Genomic DNA, 20,517 nt, shown 5'->3' on the forward strand with positions numbered 1-20,517 from the left:
TGAGGCCATGCACGATACCAATGTGACGCTGCGCAGCATACGTGCAGATGGCAGCCCTACCTGCGTGCGACACGTGTCCTGCAGCTTCAGATACTTCTCCATTAGCAGCTGGTTGATCTTGTTGAGCACGATGTTCATGCCATCGCGGCTGACGAGCGCCAGGTCGCGGTAACTCTGCGGAGAGAATCACCATCCACATGTAACCTCAGCTCCCCACTTTATGGACCCCACACTTGTGTGTTATGTGACCTGCTCCCCTCCTGACAGTTTTGGGGCACAGAGGACCCCGATTTCCAGCCGCCGACATTATGCAGATTCTCTTCAATACTTTCTCTATCAATTTCATTCCTTTTTGCTCGTTTCGTGGTCGATTCGGCAGCCGCCATCATCTACGATTCTGTCACAACTGCCGCCATTACCATAACGCTTCCCGGTGGAGATTGGATGCGTTTCCAGGTACAAAGAAACCTCTGTTCACCCACCGGAGAGCGAGGCGCTGCGCTAATAACCCCAGCGCGAGATGCTCCACATCACATAAATAAAAGATGACAAAATCCGAGAGGAGAAGAGACAAGGCGGGGGTGCGATGCCTCCACACGGCATGGCGCTGCAAGGGTTAGCAGGCGGGGGGCGCAGACGCAGGTGCACTCTGACACCTCCAGGCCCGGCTCAGTGTCAAGTCGGCATCAAAGCGGGAGATCCAATTATCTGGAGCCGAGCATCCTGCAGCAAAGCCCAAGACACGGATCAAAAGCCACGTCAGGAAGAAGAACTAACGAGAGCGATCCGGGAAACGCAGAAAGAGGGAAAGCAAGCGAGAGCGAAGCAAGCGGCACACAGAGATAAAGCAAAGAGAGACAAGAAGTGAGCTAGTGGAAAACCAGAAAGAAGCAGCCAGGAAAGCGAGAAGGTGGGGGCGCAAAAAGGCAACGACAGCGAGAGAGTCGGGGCGCAAAAAAGGCAACGACAGCGAGAGAGTCGGGGCGCAAAAAAGGCAACGACAGCGAGAGAGTCGGGGCGCAAAAAAGGCAACGACAGCGAGAGAGTCGGGGCGCAAAAAAGGCAACGACAGCGAGAGAGTCGGGGCGCAAAAAGGCAACGACAGCGAGAGAGTCGGGGCGCAAAAAAGGCAACGACAGCGAGAGAGTCGGGGCGCAAAAAGGCAACGACAGCGAGAGAGTCGGGGCGCAAAAAAGGCAACGACAGCGAGAGGTCGGGAGCAAAAAAGGCAACGACAGCGTGAGGGTCGGGGCGCAAAAAGGCAACGACAGCGAGAGGGTCGGGGCGCAAAAAAGGCAACGACAGCGAGAGGGTCGGGGCGCAAAAAAGGCAACGACAGCGAGAGGGTCGGGGCGCAAAAAGGCAACGACAGCGAGAGGGTCGGGGCGCAAAAAAGGCAACGACAGCGAGAGGGTCGGGGCGCAAAAAAGGCAACGACAGCGAGAGGGTCGGGGCGCAAAAAAGGCAACGACAGCGAGAGGGTCGGGGCGCAAAAAAGGCAACGACAGCGAGAGGGTCGGGGCGCAAAAAAGGCAACGACAGCGAGAGGGTCGGGGCGCAAAAAAGGCAACGACAGCGAGAGGGTCGGGGCGCAAAAAAGGCAACGACAGCGAGAGGGTCGGGGCGCAAAAAAGGCAACGACAGCGAGAGGGTCGGGGCGCAAAAAAGGCAACGACAGCGAGAGAGTCGGGGCGCAAAAAAGGCAAAGACAGCGAGAGAGTCGGGGCGCAAAAAAGGCAAAGACAGCGAGAGAGTCGGGGCGCAAAAAAGGCAAAGACAGCGAGAGAGTCGGGGCGCAAAAAAGGCAAAGACAGCGAGAGAGTCGGGGCGCAAAAAAGGCAAAGACAGCGAGAGAGTCGGGGCGCAAAAAAGGCAAAGACAGCGAGAGAGTCGGGGCGCAAAAAAGGCAAAGACAGCGAGAGAGTCGGGGCGCAAAAAAAGGCAACGACAGCGAGAGGGTCGGGGCGCAAAAAAGGCAACGACAGCGAGAGGGTCGGGGCGCAAAAAGGCAACGACAGCGAGAGGGTCGGGGCGCAAAAAAGGCAACGACAGCGAGAGGGTCGGGGCGCAAAAAAGGCAACGACAGCGAGAGGGTCGGGGCGCAAAAAAGGCAACGACAGCGAGAGGGTCGGGGCGCAAAAAAGGCAACGACAGCGAGAGGGTCGGGGCGCAAGAAAGGCAACGACAGCGAGAGGGTCGGGGCGCAAAAAAGGCAACGACAGCGAGAGGGTCGGGGCGCAAAAAAGGCAACGACAGCGAGAGGGTCGGGGCGCAAAAAAGGCAACGACAGCGAGAGGGTCGGGGCGCAAAAAAGGCAACGACAGCGAGAGGGTCGGGGCGCAAGAAAGGCAACGACAGCGAGAGGGTCGGGGCGCAAAAAAGGCAACGACAGCGAGAGGGTCGGGGCGCAAAAAAGGCAACGACAGCGAGAGGGTCGGGGCGCAAAAAGGCAACGACAGCGAGAGAGTCGGGGCGCAAAAAAGGCAAAGACAGCGAGAGAGTCGGGGCGCAAAAAAGGCAAAGACAGCGAGAGAGTCGGGGCGCAAAAAAGGCAAAGACAGCGAGAGAGTCGGGGCGCAAAAAAGGCAAAGACAGCGAGAGAGTCGGGGCGCAAAAAAGGCAAAGACAGCGAGAGAGTCGGGGCGCAAAAAAGGCAAAGACAGCGAGAGAGTCGGGGCGCAAAAAAGGCAAAGACAGCGAGAGAGTCGGGGCGCAAAAAAGGCAAAGACAGCGAGAGAGTCGGGGCGCAAAAAAGGCAAAGACAGCGAGAGAGTCGGGGCGCAAAAAAGGCAAAGACAGCGAGAGAGTCGGGGCGCAAAAAAGGCAAAGACAGCGAGAGAGTCGGGGCGCAAAAAAGGCAAAGACGGCGAGAGAGTCGGGGCGCAAAAAAGGCAAAGACGGCGAGAGAGTCGGGGCGCAAAAAAGGCAAAGACGGCGAGAGAGTCGGGGCGCAAAAAAGGCAAAGACGGCGAGAGAGTCGGGGCGCAAAAAAGGCAAAGACGGCGAGAGAGTCGGGGCGCAAAAAAGGCAAAGACGGCGAGAGAGTCGGGGCGCAAAAAAGGCAAAGACGGCGAGAGAGTCGGGGCGCAAAAAAGGCAAAGACGGCGAGAGAGTCGGGGCGCAAAAAAGGCAAAGACGGCGAGAGAGTCGGGGCGCAAAAAAGGCAAAGACGGCGAGAGAGTCGGGGCGCAAAAAAGGCAAAGACGGCGAGAGAGTCGGGCGCAAAAAAGGCAAAGACGGCGAGAGAGTCGGGGCGCAAAAAAGGCAAAGACGGCGAGAGAGTCGGGGCGCAAAAAGGCAAAGACGGCGAGAGAGTCGGGGCGCAAAAAAGGCAAAGACGGCGAGAGAGTCGGGGCGCAAAAAGGCAAAGACGGCGAGAGAGTCGGGGCGCAAAAAAGGCAAAGACGGCGAGAGAGTCGGGGCGCAAAAAAGGCAAGACGGCGAGAGAGTCGGGGCGCAAAAAAGGCAAAGACGGCGAGAGAGTCGGGGCGCAAAAAAGGCAAAGACGGCGAGAGAGTCGGGGCGCAAAAAAGGCAAAGACGGCGAGAGAGTCGGGGCGCAAAAAAGGCAAAGACGGCGAGAGAGTCGGGGCGCAAAAAAGGCAAAGACGGCGAGAGAGTCGGGGCGCAAAAAGGCAAAGACGGCGAGAGAGTCGGGGCGCAAAAAAGGCAAAGACGGCGAGAGAGTCGGGGCGCAAAAAAGGCAAAGACGGCGAGAGAGTCGGGGCGCAAAAAAGGCAAAGACGGCGAGAGAGTCGGGGCGCAAAAAAGGCAAAGACGGCGAGAGAGTCGGGGCGCAAAAAAGGCAAAGACGGCGAGAGAGTCGGGGCGCAAAAAAGGCAAAGACGGCGAGAGAGTCGGGGCGCAAAAAGGCAAAGACGGCGAGAGAGTCGGGGCGCAAAAAAGGCAAAGACGGCGAGAGAGTCGGGGCGCAAAAAAGGCAAAGACGGCGAGAGAGTCGGGGCGCAAAAAGGCAAAGACGGCGAGAGAGTCGGGGCGCAAAAAAGGCAAAGACGGCGAGAGAGTCGGGGCGCAAAAAGGCAAAGACGGCGAGAGAGTCGGGGCGCAAAAAAGGCAAAGACGGCGAGAGAGTCGGGGCGCAAAAAAGGCAAAGACGGCGAGAGAGTCGGGGCGCAAAAAAGGCAAAGACGGCGAGAGAGTCGGGGCGCAAAAAAGGCAAAGACGGCGAGAGAGTCGGGGCGCAAAAAAGGCAAAGACGGCGAGAGAGTCGGGGCGCAAAAAAGGCAAAGACGGCGAGAGAGTCGGGGCGCAAAAAAGGCAAAGACGGCGAGAGAGTCGGGGCGCAAAAAAGGCAAAGACGGCGAGAGAGTCGGGGCGCAAAAAAGGCAAAGACGGCGAGAGAGTCGGGGCGCAAAAAAGGCAAAGACGGCGAGAGAGTCGGGGCGCAAAAAAGGCAAAGACGGCGAGAGAGTCGGGGCGCAAAAAAGGCAAAGACGGCGAGAGAGTCGGGGCGCAAAAAAGGCAAAGACGGCGAGAGAGTCGGGGCGCAAAAAAGGCAAAGACGGCGAGAGAGTCGGGGCGCAAAAAAGGCAAAGACGGCGAGAGAGTCGGGGCGCAAAAAAGGCAAAGACGGCGAGAGAGTCGGGGCGCAAAAAGGCAAAGACGGCGAGAGAGTCGGGGCGCAAAAAAGGCAAAGACGGCGAGAGAGTCGGGGCGCAAAAAAGGCAAAGACGGCGAGAGAGTCGGGGCGCAAAAAAGGCAAAGACGGCGAGAGAGTCGGGGCGCAAAAAAGGCAAAGACGGCGAGAGAGTCGGGGCGCAAAAAAGGCAAAGACGGCGAGAGAGTCGGGGCGCAAAAAAGGCAAAGACGGCGAGAGAGTCGGGGCGCAAAAAAGGCAAAGACGGCGAGAGAGTCGGGGCGCAAAAAAGGCAAAGACGGCGAGAGAGTCGGGGCGCAAAAAGGCAAAGACGGCGAGAGAGTCGGGGCGCAAAAAGAGGCAAAGACGGCGAGAGAGTCGGGGCGCAAAAGAGGCAAAGACGGCGAGAGAGTCGGGGCGCAAAAGAGGCAAAGACGGCGAGAGAGTCGGGGCGCAAAAGAGGCAAAGACGGCGAGAGAGTCGGGGCGCAAAAGAGGCAAAGACGGCGAGAGAGTCGGGGCGCAAAAGAGGCAAAGACGGCGAGAGAGTCGGGGCGCAAAAGAGGCAAAGACGGCGAGAGAGTCGGGGCGCAAAAGAGGCAAAGGACGGCGAGAGAGTCGGGGCGCAAAAGAGGCAAAGACGGCGAGAGAGTCGGGGCGCAAAAAAGGCAAAGACGGCGAGAGAGTCGGGGCGCAAAAAAGGCAAAGACGGCGAGAGAGTCGGGGCGCAAAAAGGCAAAGACGGCGAGAGAGTCGGGGCGCAAAAAAGGCAAAGACGGCGAGAGAGTCGGGGCGCAAAAAAGGCAAAGACGGCGAGAGAGTCGGGGCGCAAAAAAGGCAAAGACGGCGAGAGAGTCGGGGCGCAAAAAAGGCAAAGACGGCGAGAGAGTCGGGGCGCAAAAAAGGCAAAGACGGCGAGAGAGTCGGGGCGCAAAAAAGGCAAAGACGGCGAGAGAGTCGGGGCGCAAAAAAGGCAAAGACGGCGAGAGAGTCGGGGCGCAAAAAAGGCAAAGACGGCGAGAGAGTCGGGGCGCAAAAAAGGCAAAGACGGCGAGAGAGTCGGGGCGCAAAAAAGGCAAAGACGGCGAGAGAGTCGGGGCGCAAAAAAGGCAAAGACGGCGAGAGAGTCGGGGCGCAAAAAAGGCAAAGACGGCGAGAGAGTCGGGGCGCAAAAAAGGCAAAGACGGCGAGAGAGTCGGGGCGCAAAAAAGGCAAAGACGGCGAGAGAGTCGGGGCGCAAAAAAGGCAAAGACGGCGAGAGAGTCGGGGCGCAAAAAAGGCAAAGACGGCGAGAGAGTCGGGGCGCAAAAAGGCAAAGACGGCGAGAGAGTCGGGGCGCAAAAAAGGCAAAGACGGCGAGAGAGTCGGGGCGCAAAAAAGGCAAAGACGGCGAGAGAGTCGGGGCGCAAAAAAGGCAAAGACGGCGAGAGAGTCGGGGCGCAAAAAAGGCAAAGACGGCGAGAGAGTCGGGGCGCAAAAAAGGCAAAGACGGCGAGAGAGTCGGGGCGCAAAAAAGGCAAAGACGGCGAGAGAGTCGGGGCGCAAAAAAGGCAAAGACGGCGAGAGAGTCGGGGCGCAAAAAAGGCAAAGACGGCGAGAGAGTCGGGGCGCAAAAAAGGCAAAGACGGCGAGAGAGTCGGGGCGCAAAAAAGGCAAAGACGGCGAGAGAGTCGGGGCGCAAAAAAGGCAAAGACGGCGAGAGAGTCGGGGCGCAAAAAAGGCAAAGACGGCGAGAGAGTCGGGGCGCAAAAAAGGCAAAGACGGCGAGAGAGTCGGGGCGCAAAAAAGGCAAAGACGGCGAGAGAGTCGGGGCGCAAAAAAGGCAAAGACGGCGAGAGAGTCGGGGCGCAAAAAAGGCAAAGACGGCGAGAGAGTCGGGGCGCAAAAAAGGCAAAGACGGCGAGAGAGTCGGGGCGCAAAAAAGGCAAAGACGGCGAGAGAGTCGGGGCGCAAAAAAGGCAAAGACGGCGAGAGAGTCGGGGCGCAAAAAAGGCAAAGACAGCGAGAGAGTCGGGGCGCAAAAAAGGCAAAGACAGCGAGAGAGTCGGGGCGCAAAAAAGGCAAAGACAGCGAGAGAGTCGGGGCGCAAAAAAGGCAAAGACAGCGAGAGAGTCGGGGCGCAAAAAAGGCAAAGACAGCGAGAGAGTCGGGGCGCAAAAAAGGCAAAGACAGCGAGAGAGTCGGGGCGCAAAAAAGGCAAAGACAGCGAGAGAGTCGGGGCGCAAAAAGGCAAAGACAGCGAGAGAGTCGGGGCGCAAAAAAGGCAAAGACAGCGAGAGAGTCGGGGCGCAAAAAAGGCAAAGACAGCGAGAGAGTCGGGGCGCAAAAAAGGCAAAGACAGCGAGAGAGTCGGGGCGCAAAAAAGGCAAAGACAGCGAGAGAGTCGGGGCGCAAAAAAGGCAAAGACAGCGAGAGAGTCGGGGCGCAAAAAAGGCAAAGACAGCGAGAGAGTCGGGGCGCAAAAAAGGCAAAGACAGCGAGAGAGTCGGGGCGCAAAAAAGGCAAAGACAGCGAGAGAGTCGGGGCGCAAAAAAGGCAAAGACAGCGAGAGAGTCGGGGCGCAAAAAAGGCAAAGACAGCGAGAGAGTCGGGGCGCAAAAAAGGCAAAGACAGCGAGAGAGTCGGGGCGCAAAAAAGGCAAAGACAGCGAGAGAGTCGGGGCGCAAAAAAGGCAAAGACAGCGAGAGAGTCGGGGCGCAAAAAAGGCAAAGACAGCGAGAGAGTCGGGGCGCAAAAAGGCAAAGACAGCGAGAGAGTCGGGGCGCAAAAAAGGCAAAGACAGCGAGAGAGTCGGGGCGCAAAAAAGGCAAAGACAGCGAGAGAGTCGGGGCGCAAAAAGGCAAAGACAGCGAGAGAGTCGGGGCGCAAAAAGGCAAAGACAGCGAGAGAGTCGGGGCGCAAAAAAGGCAAAGACAGCGAGAGAGTCGGGGCGCAAAAAAGGCAAAGACAGCGAGAGAGTCGGGGCGCAAAAAAGGCAAAGACAGCGAGAGAGTCGGGGCGCAAAAAAGGCAAAGACAGCGAGAGAGTCGGGGCGCAAAAAAGGCAAAGACAGCGAGAGAGTCGGGGCGCAAAAAAGGCAAAGACAGCGAGAGAGTCGGGGCGCAAAAAAGGCAAAGACAGCGAGAGAGTCGGGGCGCAAAAAAGGCAAAGACAGCGAGAGAGTCGGGGCGCAAAAAAGGCAAAGACAGCGAGAGAGTCGGGGCGCAAAAAAGGCAAAGACAGCGAGAGAGTCGGGGCGCAAAAAAGGCAAAGACAGCGAGAGAGTCGGGGCGCAAAAAAGGCAAAGACAGCGAGAGAGTCGGGGCGCAAAAAGGCAAAGACAGCGAGAGAGTCGGGGCGCAAAAAAGGCAAAGACAGCGAGAGAGTCGGGGCGCAAAAAAGGCAAAGACAGCGAGAGAGTCGGGGCGCAAAAAAGGCAAAGACAGCGAGAGAGTCGGGGCGCAAAAAAGGCAAAGACAGCGAGAGAGTCGGGGCGCAAAAAAGGCAAAGACAGCGAGAGAGTCGGGGCGCAAAAAAGGCAAAGACAGCGAGAGAGTCGGGGCGCAAAAAAGCAAAGACAGCGAGAGAGTCGGGGCGCAAAAAAAGGCAAAGACAGCGAGAGAGTCGGGGCGCAAAAAAGGCAAAGGACAGCGAGTAAGTCGGGGCGCAAAAAAGGGGAAAGACAGCGAGAAAGTCGGGGCGCAAAAAAGGGCAAAGACAGCGAGAAGTCGGGCGCAAAAAAAGGGAAAGACAGCGAGAAAGTCGGGGCGCAAAAAAGGGAAAGACAGCGAGAAAGTCGGGGCGCAAAAAAGGGAAAGACAGCGAGAAAGTCGGGGCGCAAAAAAGGGGAAAGACAGCGAGAAAGTCGGGGCGCAAAAAAGGGGAAAGACAGCGAGAAAGTCGGGGCGCAAAAAAGGGGAAAGACAGCGAGAAAGTCGGGGCGCAAAAAAGGGGAAAGACAGCGAGAAAGTCGGGGCGCAAAAAAGGGGAAAGACAGCGAGAAAGTCGGGGCGCAAAAAAGGGGAAAGACAGCGAGAAAGTCGGGGCGCAAAAAAGGGGAAAGACAGCTGGAAAAAGTCGGGGCGCAAAAAAGGGAAAAGACAGCGAGAAAGTCGGGGCGCAAAAAAGGGGAAAGACAGCTGGAGAAAGTCGGGGCGCAAAAAAGGGGAAAGACAGCTGGAGAAAGTCGGGGCGCAAAAAAGGGGAAAGACAGCTGGAGAAAGTCGGGGCGCAAAAAAGGGGAAAGACAGCTGGAGAAAGTCGGGGCGCAAAAAAGGGGAAAGACAGCTGGAGAAAGTCGGGGCGCAAAAAAGGGGAAGACAGCTGGAGAAAGTCGGGGCGCAAAAAAGGGGAAAGACAGCTGGAGAAAGTCGGGGCTCAAAAAAGGGGAAAGACAGCTGGAGAAAGTCGGGGCGCAAAAAAGGGGAAAGACAGCTGGAGAAAGTCGGGGCGCAAAAAAGGGGAAAGACAGCTGGAGAAAGTCGGGGCGCAAAAAAGGGGAAAGACAGCTGGAGAAAGTCAGGGCGCAAAAAAGGGGAAAGACAGCTGGAGAAAGTCGGGGCGCAAAAAAGGGGAAAGACAGCTGGAGAAAGTCGGGGCGCAAAAAAGGGGAAAGACAGCTGGAGAAAGTCGGGGCGCAAAGAAGGGGAAAGACAGCGAGAAAGTCGGAGAGCAAAAAAGGGAAAGAAAGCAAGAGAGTCGGAGCAAAAAAGGGAAAGAAAGCGAGAGAGTCGGAGCGCAAAAAAGGGAAAGAAAGCGAGAGAGTCGGAGCGCAAAAAAGGGAAAGAAAGCGAGAGAGTCGGAGCGCAAAAAAGGGAAAGAAAGAGAGAGAGTCGGAGCGCAAAAAAGGGAAAGAAAGCGAGAAAGTCAAAAAGCAAAAAAAGCAAGAGACAAAAAGAAAAAGCGAGAAAGCTAAAAAGAGAGAAAACAAAAAATAAAAGAAAAAAAGAAGACAGAAAGCAGAAAAGAAAGTGAAGAAAACACAGCAAGAAAAGGAAAAAAGAAAAAGAACAAGAAGACAAAACAAAAAGAAAAGAAAGCCAGAATGTCAGAAAACAGAGGACACAACGAAAAACAAAAAGCAAGAGGTAGAAAACAAAAAAGAAAAAACTAAACTAAAACAAAGAGGATATAAAGTTAAAAAAAGCAAAAAGTATAGAAAGGGGAAAAAAAAGCGAAGAGGAAAGTAAAAAAGAAAGCAAGAAAGACAAAAAGTATAAAGCGAAAAGGAATAGAAAGGGAAGAGGAAAGAAAGCAAAAAAAAAAGCGAGAAAAAGTAAAAAAGAAAAAGAAGAAAGCAAAAAAAATAGATAAAAGTAAGAAAACAAAATCTAAAAGAAAATGACGAAGAGCAGAATGGAAGAGGGAAGGGAAAGGGGAGGAAGAGCCATGGTTCTCAACTCCTATTACTGCTGTTAGAGGAGCTCCTTGACTGGCACAAAGATGCCAGCAGGGCGGCGCTGTAAACACCACTGGCGGCCACTACCATGAGAGGGTGACAACTTTTAAGGGCCTCTACATAAACTCTCATGCAGGCTGTGAGCCGCTTTCCACATCCCCTGAATGATATGATCGCGTGCATTCTTCCGTCACCCCTCACCCGCTGCGCCCGTAGCTGTGATATAAGGGCATCCATTAGTGTCCATGGGGGCACCCGGAGCGATAACAGAGAAAAGGCTGGACTGGGCACAGTCCCTACAGTCCCAACTACCGGTGTCTGCCCCTAATTGTCAGCTGGAGGTTCATTAGCAGAGGACGCGGCGCCCCCCGCCTTCCAGCACTGACAATCCCCTGCCGTCTGCAGAAAGTAATTAGCTGCTTGAAGTAAGTTCACAGCAACGGGAGACGAGCACTGCAGGAAAGGACGCCGCGCGGATCCGCCACCACTTAACCCTCGCCTGCCTACAATATAATAACGGACGGGCTGCTGACGAGTACCCGGAGGCCCCGGCACAGGGGGCATCTACTACACAGACCCCTCTGACCGCGGGTCAGACCCCCGGAGGTTTCCAGTCCACCCACTAATCCGCATGATGTATGGGGTGGGGGTCTCCAGCAGTGACAGCTCATTAGTGACGGGTCTGGGAAAACCCCAAGTATCACGCCACATAATCCGCTGCCACACTCCTCTGAAATCCTCTGTGCTGCTGAGGCCCTGCTCTTCCCACTGTGTGACTCAGTCTATCACCTCCTCTGTAAAAGCTGCACTGCACACTCCCCTCCTGAAATCCTCTGTGCTGCCTTTTTGCAGGTGACCCTGGGTGTGCAGGTATCAGACTGCTGCCAGTCCCAAGAGCTGACAGTCGGCAGCGCTCCTCATGATCTCACATCCCAGATTGTAATTACCCAAGAAATATGCGGAGAAAAAAAAACACGGAGCTCGGCGGGGTCGCGCCCTCTCCCAGGGAGAACCTGTTTGCTTAAAGTTTCCCGAAATATCGGAGGGCGCCTCCCCTGCCCGCCACGCTGGGAATATGAGAGCGTCGAGCACTGGGCAGCCAGCTGGATGGAAGGGGTTAATCCAGTGTGACGGCCGAGACGCAGGAGCTTAAACTCTATAATGTCCAGGAGGACCGGCCCGGGACCCCCATCACCTGCTCCAGCTATAGACCCGGCCCAGGACCCCCATCACAAGCCCCAGCTATAGACCCGGCCCAGGACCCCCATCACCAGCCCCAGCTATAGACCCGACACCGGTCCAGGACCCCCCATCACCTGCCCCAGCTATAGACCCAACACCGGTCCAGGACCCCCCATCACCTGCCCCAGCAATAGACCCGGCCCAGAACCCCCATCACCAGCCCCAGCTATAGACCGGCCCAGGACCCCCATCACCAGCCCCAGCTATAGACCCAGCCCAGGACCCCCATCACCAGCCCCAGCTATAGACCCGACACCGGTCCAGGACCCCCCATCACCTGCCCCAACTATAGACCCGCCCAGGACCCCCATCACCAGCCCCAGCTATAGACCCAGCCCAGGACCCCCATCACCAGCCCTAGCTATAGACCCGGCCCAGGACCCCCATCACCAGCCCCAGCTATAGACCCGGCCCAGGACCCCCATCACCTGCCCCAGCAATAGACTTGGCGGCACCGGCCCAGGACCCCATCACCTGCCCCAGCAATAGACCCGGCCCAGGACCCCCATCACCTGCCCCAGCTATAGACCCGGCCCAGGACCCCCATCACCAGCCCCAGCTGTATACCCGGCCCAGGACCCCCATCACCTGCCCCAGCAATAGACTTGGCAGCACTGGCCCAGGACCCCCCATCACCTGCCCCAGCAATAGACTTGGCAGCACCGGCCCAGGACCCCCCATCACCTGCCCCAGCAATAGACTTGGCAGCACCGGCCCAGGACTCCCCCCATCACCTGCCCCAGCAATAGACTTGGCAGCACCGGCCCAGGACCCCCCCCATCACCTGCCCCAGCAATAGACTTGGCAGCACCAGCCCAGGACCTCCATCACCTGCCCCAGCAATAGACTTGGCAGCACCGGCCCAGGACCCCCATCACCTGCCCCAGCAATAGACTTGGCAGCACCGGCCCAGGACCTCCATCACCTGCCCCAGCAATAGACTTGGCAGCACCGACCCAGGACCCCCATCACCTGCCCCAGCAATAGACCCGGCCCAGGACCCCCATCACCTGCCCCAGCTATAAACCCAGCCCAGGACCCCCATCACCAGCCCCAGCTATAGACCCGGCCCAGGACCCCCATCACCTGCCCCAGCAATAGACTTGGCAACACCGGCCCAGGACCCCCATCACCTGCCCCAGCAATAGACTTGGCAGCAAAGGCCCAGGACCCCCATCACCTGCCCCAGCAATAGACTTGGCAGCACCGGCCCAGGACCCCCATCACCTGCCCCAGCAATACACTTGGCAGCACCGGCCCAGGACCCCCCATCACCTGCCCCAGCAATAGACTTGGCAGCACCGGCCCAGGACCCCCCCATCACCTGCCCCAGCAATAGACTTGGCAGCACCGGCCCAGGACCCCCATCACCTGCCCCAGCAATAGACTTGGCAGCACCGGCCCAGGACCCCCCCATCACCTGCCCCAGCAATAGACTTGGCAGCACCGGCCCAGGACCCCCCCATCACCTGCCCCAGCAATAGACTTGGCAGCACCGGCCCAGGACCTCCATCACCTGCCCCAGCAATAGACTTGGCGGCACCGGCCCAGGACCCCCATCACCTGCCCCAGCAATAGACTTGGCAGCACCGGCCCAGGACCCCCATAACCTGCCCAGGACACCATCACCTGCCCCAGCAATAGACTTGGCAGAACGGGCCCAGGACCCCCATCACCTGCCCCAGCAATAGTCTTGGCAGCACCGGCCCAGGACCCCCATCACCTGCCCCAGCAATAGACTTGGCAGCACGGGCTCAGGACCCCCCCATCACCTGCCCCAGCAATAGACTTGGCAGCACGGGCCCAGGACCCCCCATCACCTGCCCCAGCAATAGACTTGGCAGCACGGGCCCAGGACCCCCCCATCACCTGCCCCAGCAATAGACTTGGCAGCACCGGCCCAGGACCCCCCATCACCTGCCCCAGCAATAGACTTGGCAGCACCGGCCCAGGACCCCCCATCACCTGCCCCAGCAATAGACTTGGCAGCACCGGCCCAGGACCCCCCCATCACCTGCCCCAGCAATAGACTTGGCAGCACCGGCCCAGGACCCCCATCACCTGCCCCAGCAATAGACTTGGCAGCACCGGCCCAGGACCTCCATCACCTGCCCCAGCAATAGACTTGGCAGCACCGACCCAGGACCCCCATCACCTGCCCCAGCAATAGACCCGGCCCAGGACCCCCATCACCTGCCCCAGCTATAAACCCAGCCCAGGACCCCCATCACCTGCCCCAGCTATAAACCCAGCCCAGGACCCCCATCGCCAGCCCCAGCTATAGACCCGGCCCAGGACCCCCATTACCTGCCCCAGCAATAGACTTGGCAGCCCCGGCCCAGGACCCCCATCACATGCCCCAGCAATAGACTTGGCAGCACCGGCCCAGGACCCCCATCACCTGCCCCAGCAATAGACTTGGCAGCACCGGCCCAGGACCCCCATCACCTGCCCCAGCAATAGACTTGGCAGCACCGGCCCAGGACCCCCCATCACCTGCCCCAGCAATAGACTTGGCAGCACCGGCCCAGGACCTCCATCACCTGCCCCAGCAATAGACTTGGCAGCACCAGCCCAGGACCCCCATCACCTGCCCCAGCAATAGACTTGGCAGCACCGGCCCAGGACCCCCCATCACCTGCCCCAGCACCCCCCATCACCTGCCCCAGCAATAGACTTGGCAGCACCGGCCCAGGACCCCCCCATCACCTGCCCCAGCAATAGACTTGGCAGCACCGGCCCAGGACCCCATCACCTGCCCCAGCAATAGACCCGGCCCAGGACCCCCATCACCTGCCCCAGCAATAGACCCGGCCCAGGACCCCCATCACCTGCCCCAGCAATAGACCCGGCCCAGGACCCCCATCACCTGCCCCAGCTATAGACCCGGCCCAGGACCCCCATCACCAGCCCCAGCTGTATACCCGGCCCAGGACCCCCATCACCTGCCCCAGCAATAGACTTGGCAGCACTGGCCCAGGACCCCCCATCACCTGCCCCAGCAATAGACTTGGCAGCACCGGCCCAGGACCCCCCATCACCTGCCCCAGCAATAGACTTGGCAGCACCGGCCCAGGACTCCCCCCATCACCTGCCCCAGCAATAGACTTGGCAGCACCGGCCCAGGACCCCCCCCCATCACCTGCCCCAGCAATAGACTTGGCAGCACCAGCCCAGGACCTCCATCACCTGCCCCAGCAATAGACTTGGCAGCACCGGCCCAGGACCTCCATCACCTGCCCCAGCAATAGACTTGGCAGCACCGGCCCAGGACCCCCATCACCTGCCCCAGCAATAGACTTGGCAGCACCGGCCCAGGACCTCCATCACCTGCCCCAGCAATAGACTTGGCAGCACCGACCCAGGACCCCCATCACCTGCCCCAGCAATAGACCCGGCCCAGGACCCCCATCACCTGCCCCAGCTATAAACCCAGCCCAGGACCCCCATCACCAGCCCCAGCTATAGACCCGGCCCAGGACCCCCATCACCTGCCCCAGCAATAGACTTGGCAGCACCGGCCCAGGACCCCCATCACCTGCCCCAGCAATAGACTTGGCAGCAAAGGCCCAGGACCCCCATCACCTGCCCCAGCAATAGACTTGGCAGCACCGGCCCAGGACCCCCATCACCTGCCCCAGCAATACACTTGGCAGCACCGGCCCAGGACCCCCCATCACCTGCCCCAGCAATAGACTTGGCAGCACCGGCCCAGGACCTCCATCACCTGCCCCAGCAATAGACTTGGCAGCACCGGCCCAGGACCCCCCCATCACCTGCCCCAGCAATAGACTTGGCAGCACCGGCCCAGGACCCCCATCACCTGCCCCAGCAATAGACTTGGCAGCACCGGCCCAGGACCCCCCCATCACCTGCCCCAGCAATAGACTTGGCAGCACCGGCCCAGGACCCCCCCATCACCTGCCCCAGCAATAGACTTGGCAGCACCGGCCCAGGACCTCCATCACCTGCCCCAGCAATAGACTTGGCGGCACCGGCCCAGGACCCCCATCACCTGCCCCAGCAATAGACTTGGCAGCACCGGCCCAGGACCCCCATAACCTGCCCAGGACACCATCACCTGCCCCAGCAATAGACTTGGCAGAACGGGCCCAGGACCCCCATCACCTGCCCCAGCAATAGTCTTGGCAGCACCGGCCCAGGACCCCCATCACCTGCCCCAGCAATAGACTTGGCAGCACGGGCTCAGGACCCCCCCCATCACCTGCCCCAGCAATAGACTTGGCAGCACGGGCCCAGGACCCCCCCCATCACCTGCCCCAGCAATAGACTTGGCAGCACGGGCCCAGGACCCCCCATCACCTGCCCCAGCAATAGACTTGGCAGCACGGGCCCAGGACCCCCCATCACCTGCCCCAGCAATAGACTTGGCAGCACCGGCCCAGGACCCCCCATCACCTGCCCCAGCAATAGACTTGGCAGCACCGGCCCAGGACCCCCCATCACCTGCCCCAGCAATAGACTTGGCAGCACCGGCCCAGGACCCCCCCATCACCTGCCCCAGCAATAGACTTGGCAGCACCGGCCCAGGACCCCCATCACCTGCCCCAGCAATAGACTTGGCAGCACCGGCCCAGGACCTCCATCACCTGCCCCAGCAATAGACTTGGCAGCACCGACCCAGGACCCCCATCACCTGCCCCAGCAATAGACCCGGCCCAGGACCCCCATCACCTGCCCCAGCTATAAACCCAGCCCAGGACCCCCATCGCCAGCCCCAGCTATAGACCCGGCCCAGGACCCCCATTACCTGCCCCAGCAATAGACTTGGCAGCACCGGCCCAGGACCCCCATCACCTGCCCCAGCAATAGACTTGGCAGCACCGGCCCAGGACCCCCATCACCTGCCCCAGCAATAGACTTGGCAGCACCGGCCCAGGACCCCCATCACCTGCCCCAGCAATAGACTTGGCAGCACCGGCCCAGGACCCCCATCACCTGCCCCAGCAATAGACTTGGCAGCACCGGCCCAGGACCCCCCATCACCTGCCCCAGCAATAGACTTGGCAGCACCGGCCCAGGACCTCCATCACCTGCCCCAGCAATAGACTTGGCAGCACCAGCCCAGGACCCCCATCACCTGCCCCAGCAATAGACTTGGCAGCACCGGCCCAGGACCCCCCATCACCTGCCCCAGCAATAGACTTGGCAGCACCGGCCCAGGACCCCCCCATCACCTGCCCCAGCAATAGACTTGGCAGCACCGGCCCAGGACCTCCATCACCTGCCCCAGCAATAGACTTGGCGGCACCGGCCCAGGACCCCCATCACCTGCCCCAGCAATAGACTTGGCAGCACCGGCCCAGGACCCCCATAACCTGCCCAGGACCCCCATCACCTGCCCCAGCAATAGACTTGGCAGCACCGGCCCAGGACCCCCATCACCTGCCCCAGCAATAGACTTGGCAGCACCGGCCCAGGACCCCCCATCACCTGCCCCAGCAATAGACTTGGCAGCACCGGCCCAGGACCCCCATCACCTGCCCCAGCAATAGACTTGGCAGCACCGGCCCAGGACCCCCCCATCACCTGCCCCAGCAATAGACTTTTCGGCACCAGCTAGTAAACCAGCATTTGCTCCCGTTCTGTGAGGTGTAGAATGAGCCCGCACCCATAACGTGTTGGCACTCACCTTCTGTGCCAGCGCCGCCTCTGACAGCACCAGGGTGAACAGCCCCAGGCAGACCTCCTCGTGCTGACTGGCTCCTTTACACACCTGGAAGAAGCAAGACACAGAATAAGGGCAATGGGGGCAGGGGAGCGGACCGGGGGGGGGGTGGAGGGGGAGCGGAGCAGTCAGCGACGGGGGGGGGGGGGGGGGGGGGGGGGCTGCTACAATGGCAGCTCACATCTACCACATGGTCAGTTTGTTACAATGTATCGGAGCAGGTAACATGTCATCCGGGGATCTGCACAGGCCGGATACATTGTAACGAATCTCCAGTTGTGGGGATTAGGAAAGGTTTTCTGCCAATGACATTTCCATTCACTTGCAGGAAGCAGAGGCTTCTTCAGGAGGCTGCACACAGCAGAGACAGAGATAGGCGGCCGTGGCCAGAAATAGAGAAGAGAAAAAGCGGCCCCCAAACACAGATATTATCTGATTGGGGGTCCACACATCTGCGGGTAAGGGGTAGTCTTTAAGAGGAGGCCAGAGGTTCTTAAAGGGCCAGTGAACCCTTAGTCTGGAGCGGTGAAAGTACTTACATAAGCGTTCAGCGCATCGTTGGCCTCTCGCTCCGACACGCTGTTCGTCATGGAGGTGACCAGCGCCACACAGCGCTCCAGCCTCTGAAACACACAACAGGCCAGTCACACGGGGGCGCTCTCTGAAGGGATGAGCCCCACTAATACCACCCTCTAATATCGGGGGTCTCAAGAGTACAGCAGAATCTGCCATAAGTAAGCACACTGTCATGCCTGGGGTACAAGGCAGTCCGGACCCCCGCACTGGTTCCTGATTATCGCATCCCCTCTGAGGAAGAACACAGCGACTGATTATCACAGCAGCTAACGAGCAGACGGGCGATAAGTGGGCGAGACGCAGGACGAAGAGCGCACAATACATGGACTACGGCATCACAGCCGCCGACCATTACACATTCCCCCTGAACCCTCCTGATGCAGAACGAGAGCCCGGAGTCATTAACCCTGTAAATGTCGGACACCGTGAGCAGCACATGTGTGGTACTACGGTCTGCCTTACAACACCGGGGACAACCCTGCAAGGGCTGACGCGCGCCGTCACTGACCCCCGGATGCACGTCAACCCTTTCGGTATTGCCCCTACCGCGCATCAGCCCTTGCGGGTGTCATCACCGACCCCAGGACGCGCACAGGGGCGCGCAGCATTCCCGCAACCCCCTGATGCGCACAGAGAGTGCAGCATTCCTGCCCCCCCCCCCGACGCGCACAGGGAGTGCAGCATTCCTGCCCCCCTCGACGCGCACAGGGAGTGCAGCATTCCTGCCCCCCCCGACGCGTGCAGAGCGTGCAGCATTCCTGCCATCCCCCTGATGCGCACAGAGCGTGCAGCATTCCTGAACCGCCCCCACGCGCACAGGGCGCGCAACACTCCTGCACACCCCTGACGCGCACAGGGCGCGCAACATTCCTGCACACCCCTGACGCGCACAGTGCGCGCAACATTCCAGCACCCCCCTGACGCGCATAGGTGGCACAGCATTCCTGCCCCCCCGACGCGCATAGGTGGCACAGCATTCCTGCCCCCCCGACGCGCACAGAGTGCAGCATTCCTGCCCTCCCCAATGCGCACAGGGGGCGCTGCATTCCTGCCCCCCCCGACACGTGCAGAGCGTGCAGCAATCCTGCCCCCCCCAACGCGCACAGAGCGTGCAGCATTCCTGCCCCCCCAACGCGCACAGAGCGTGCAGCATTCCTGCCCCCCCAACGCGCAGAGCGTGCAGCATTCCTGCCCCCCCCAACGCGCACAGAGCGTGCAGCATTCCTGCCCCCCCCCAACGCGCACAGAGCGTGCAGCATTCCTGCCCCCCCAACGCGCACAGAGCGTGCAGCATTCCTGCCCCCCCCGACGCGCACAGAGCATGAAGCATTCCTGCCCCCCCCCGACGCGCACAGAGCGTGCAGCATTCCTGCCCCCCCCCCCCACGCGCACAGAGCATGCGGCATTCCTGCCCTCCCTGACACATTACCTCCTCCAGTTCATCCTTGGCGTCCAGGCTGGTGGAGATCAGCAATTTGCCTTTGGATTTCGGCTCCATTTTGGGGGCGTCTCTTCCTATTGCTCGGCTATAAATAAGGGGGGCTCAACACTATATAAGAGGGATGAGGGTATACTTGGGAAGGGGGGGATGTGATATCACCCAAAGACATTTACAGGAAAATTAGACAAGGAAACTATGAAATAAGGGAGGCGGCTTTAAAAAAAAAAAAAAAAAAAAAAATTGTGTGTGTTGGGGGGGGTCACTATACAAAAGACTGATCGGGGGAGTTACAAAGATGTAGGGGGATATAGGAAGGTTGGAGACCCCTGGTTACACTGGGGGGGGGCTATGGGAAGGTTGGGAGACCCCTGGTTACACTGGGGGGCTATGGGAAGGTTGGGAGACCCCTGGTTACACTGGGGGGCTATGGGAAGGTTGGGAGACCCCTGGTTACACTGGGGGGCTATGGGAAGGTTGGGAGACTTCTGGTTACACTGGAGGGCTATGGGAAGGTTGGGAGACCCCTGGTTACACTGGGGGGCTATGGGAAGGTTGGGAAACCCCTGGCTACACTGGGGGGCTATGGGAAGGTTGGGAGACTCCTGGTTACAATGGGGGGCTATGGGAAGGTTGGGAGACTCCTGGTTACAATGGGGGGCTAGGGGAAGGTTGGGAGACACCTGGTTACGCTGGGGGATTATGGGAATGTTGGGAGACCCCTGGTTACGCTGGGGGGCTATAGGAAGGTTGGGAGACCCCTGGTTACACTGGGGAGGCAATGGGAAGGTTGGGAGATTCCTGGTTACACTGGGGAGGCAATGGGAAGGTTGGGAGACTCCTGGTTACACTGGGGGGTTATGGGAAGGTTGGGAGACCCCTGGTTACACTGGGGGGCTATGGGAAGGTTGGGAGACTCCTGGTTACGCTGGGGGCTATGGGAAGGTTGGGAGACCCCTGGTTACGCTGGGGGATTATGGGAATGTTGGGAGGCCCCTGGTTACGCTGGGGGGCTATGGGAAGGTTGGGAGACCCCTGGTTACACTGGGGGGTTATGGTCAGGTTGGGAGACCCCTGGTTACACTGGGGGGCTATGGGAAGGTTGGGAGACCCCTGGTTACACTGGGGGGTTATGGGAAGGTTGGGAGACCCCTGGTTACACTGGGGGGTTATGGGAAGGTTGGGAGACCCCTGGTTACACTGGGGGGTTATGGGAAGGTTGGGAGACCCCTGGTTACACTGGGGGGTTATGGGAAGGTTGGGAGACCCCTGGTTACACTGGGGGGTTATGGGAAGGTTGGGAGACCCCTGGTTACACTGGGGGGTTATGGGAAGGTTGGGAGACCCCTGGTTACACTGGGGGGGTTATGGGAAGGTTGGGAGACCCCTGGTTACACTGGGGGGGTTATGGGAAGGTTGGGAGACCCCTGGTTACACTGGGGGGTTATGGGAAGGTTGGGAGACCCCTGGTTACACTGGGGGGTTATGGGAAGGTTGGGAGACCCCTGGTTACACTGGGGGGTTATGGGAAGGTTGGGAGACCCCTGGTTACACTGGGGGGTTATGGGAAGGTTGGGAGACCCCTGGTTACACTGGGGGG

The 20,517-nt window shown here is 59.4% G+C and overlaps 1 protein-coding gene across 1 annotated transcript in view; it reads right to left on the bottom strand.

Annotated features, from left to right (window-relative positions):
- INTS3 (integrator complex subunit 3) overlaps window positions 1–20,159 on the bottom strand; it is a 53,735-nt gene extending 33,576 nt beyond the window's left edge. Inside the window, exons 1-4 of the mRNA XM_073637216.1 lie at window positions 18,909–20,159; window positions 17,443–17,526; window positions 16,868–16,951; window positions 19–174 (exon numbers count right to left, since the gene is read on the bottom strand). Coding sequence (XP_073493317.1) covers window positions 19–174; window positions 16,868–16,951; window positions 17,443–17,526; window positions 18,909–18,977 — 393 coding nt within the window. The 5' untranslated portion in view covers window positions 18,978–20,159. The remainder of the gene's footprint in view (window positions 1–18; window positions 175–16,867; window positions 16,952–17,442; window positions 17,527–18,908) is intronic.
- Between the last annotated feature and the right edge of the window lie 358 nt (window positions 20,160–20,517).

This window comes from Phyllobates terribilis, unplaced genomic scaffold, assembly GCF_046119375.1.
Source record: "Phyllobates terribilis strain yellow unplaced genomic scaffold, ASM4611937v1 Scaffold_6__1_contigs__length_29720123, whole genome shotgun sequence".
Lineage (NCBI taxonomy): Eukaryota > Metazoa > Chordata > Amphibia > Anura > Dendrobatidae > Phyllobates > Phyllobates terribilis.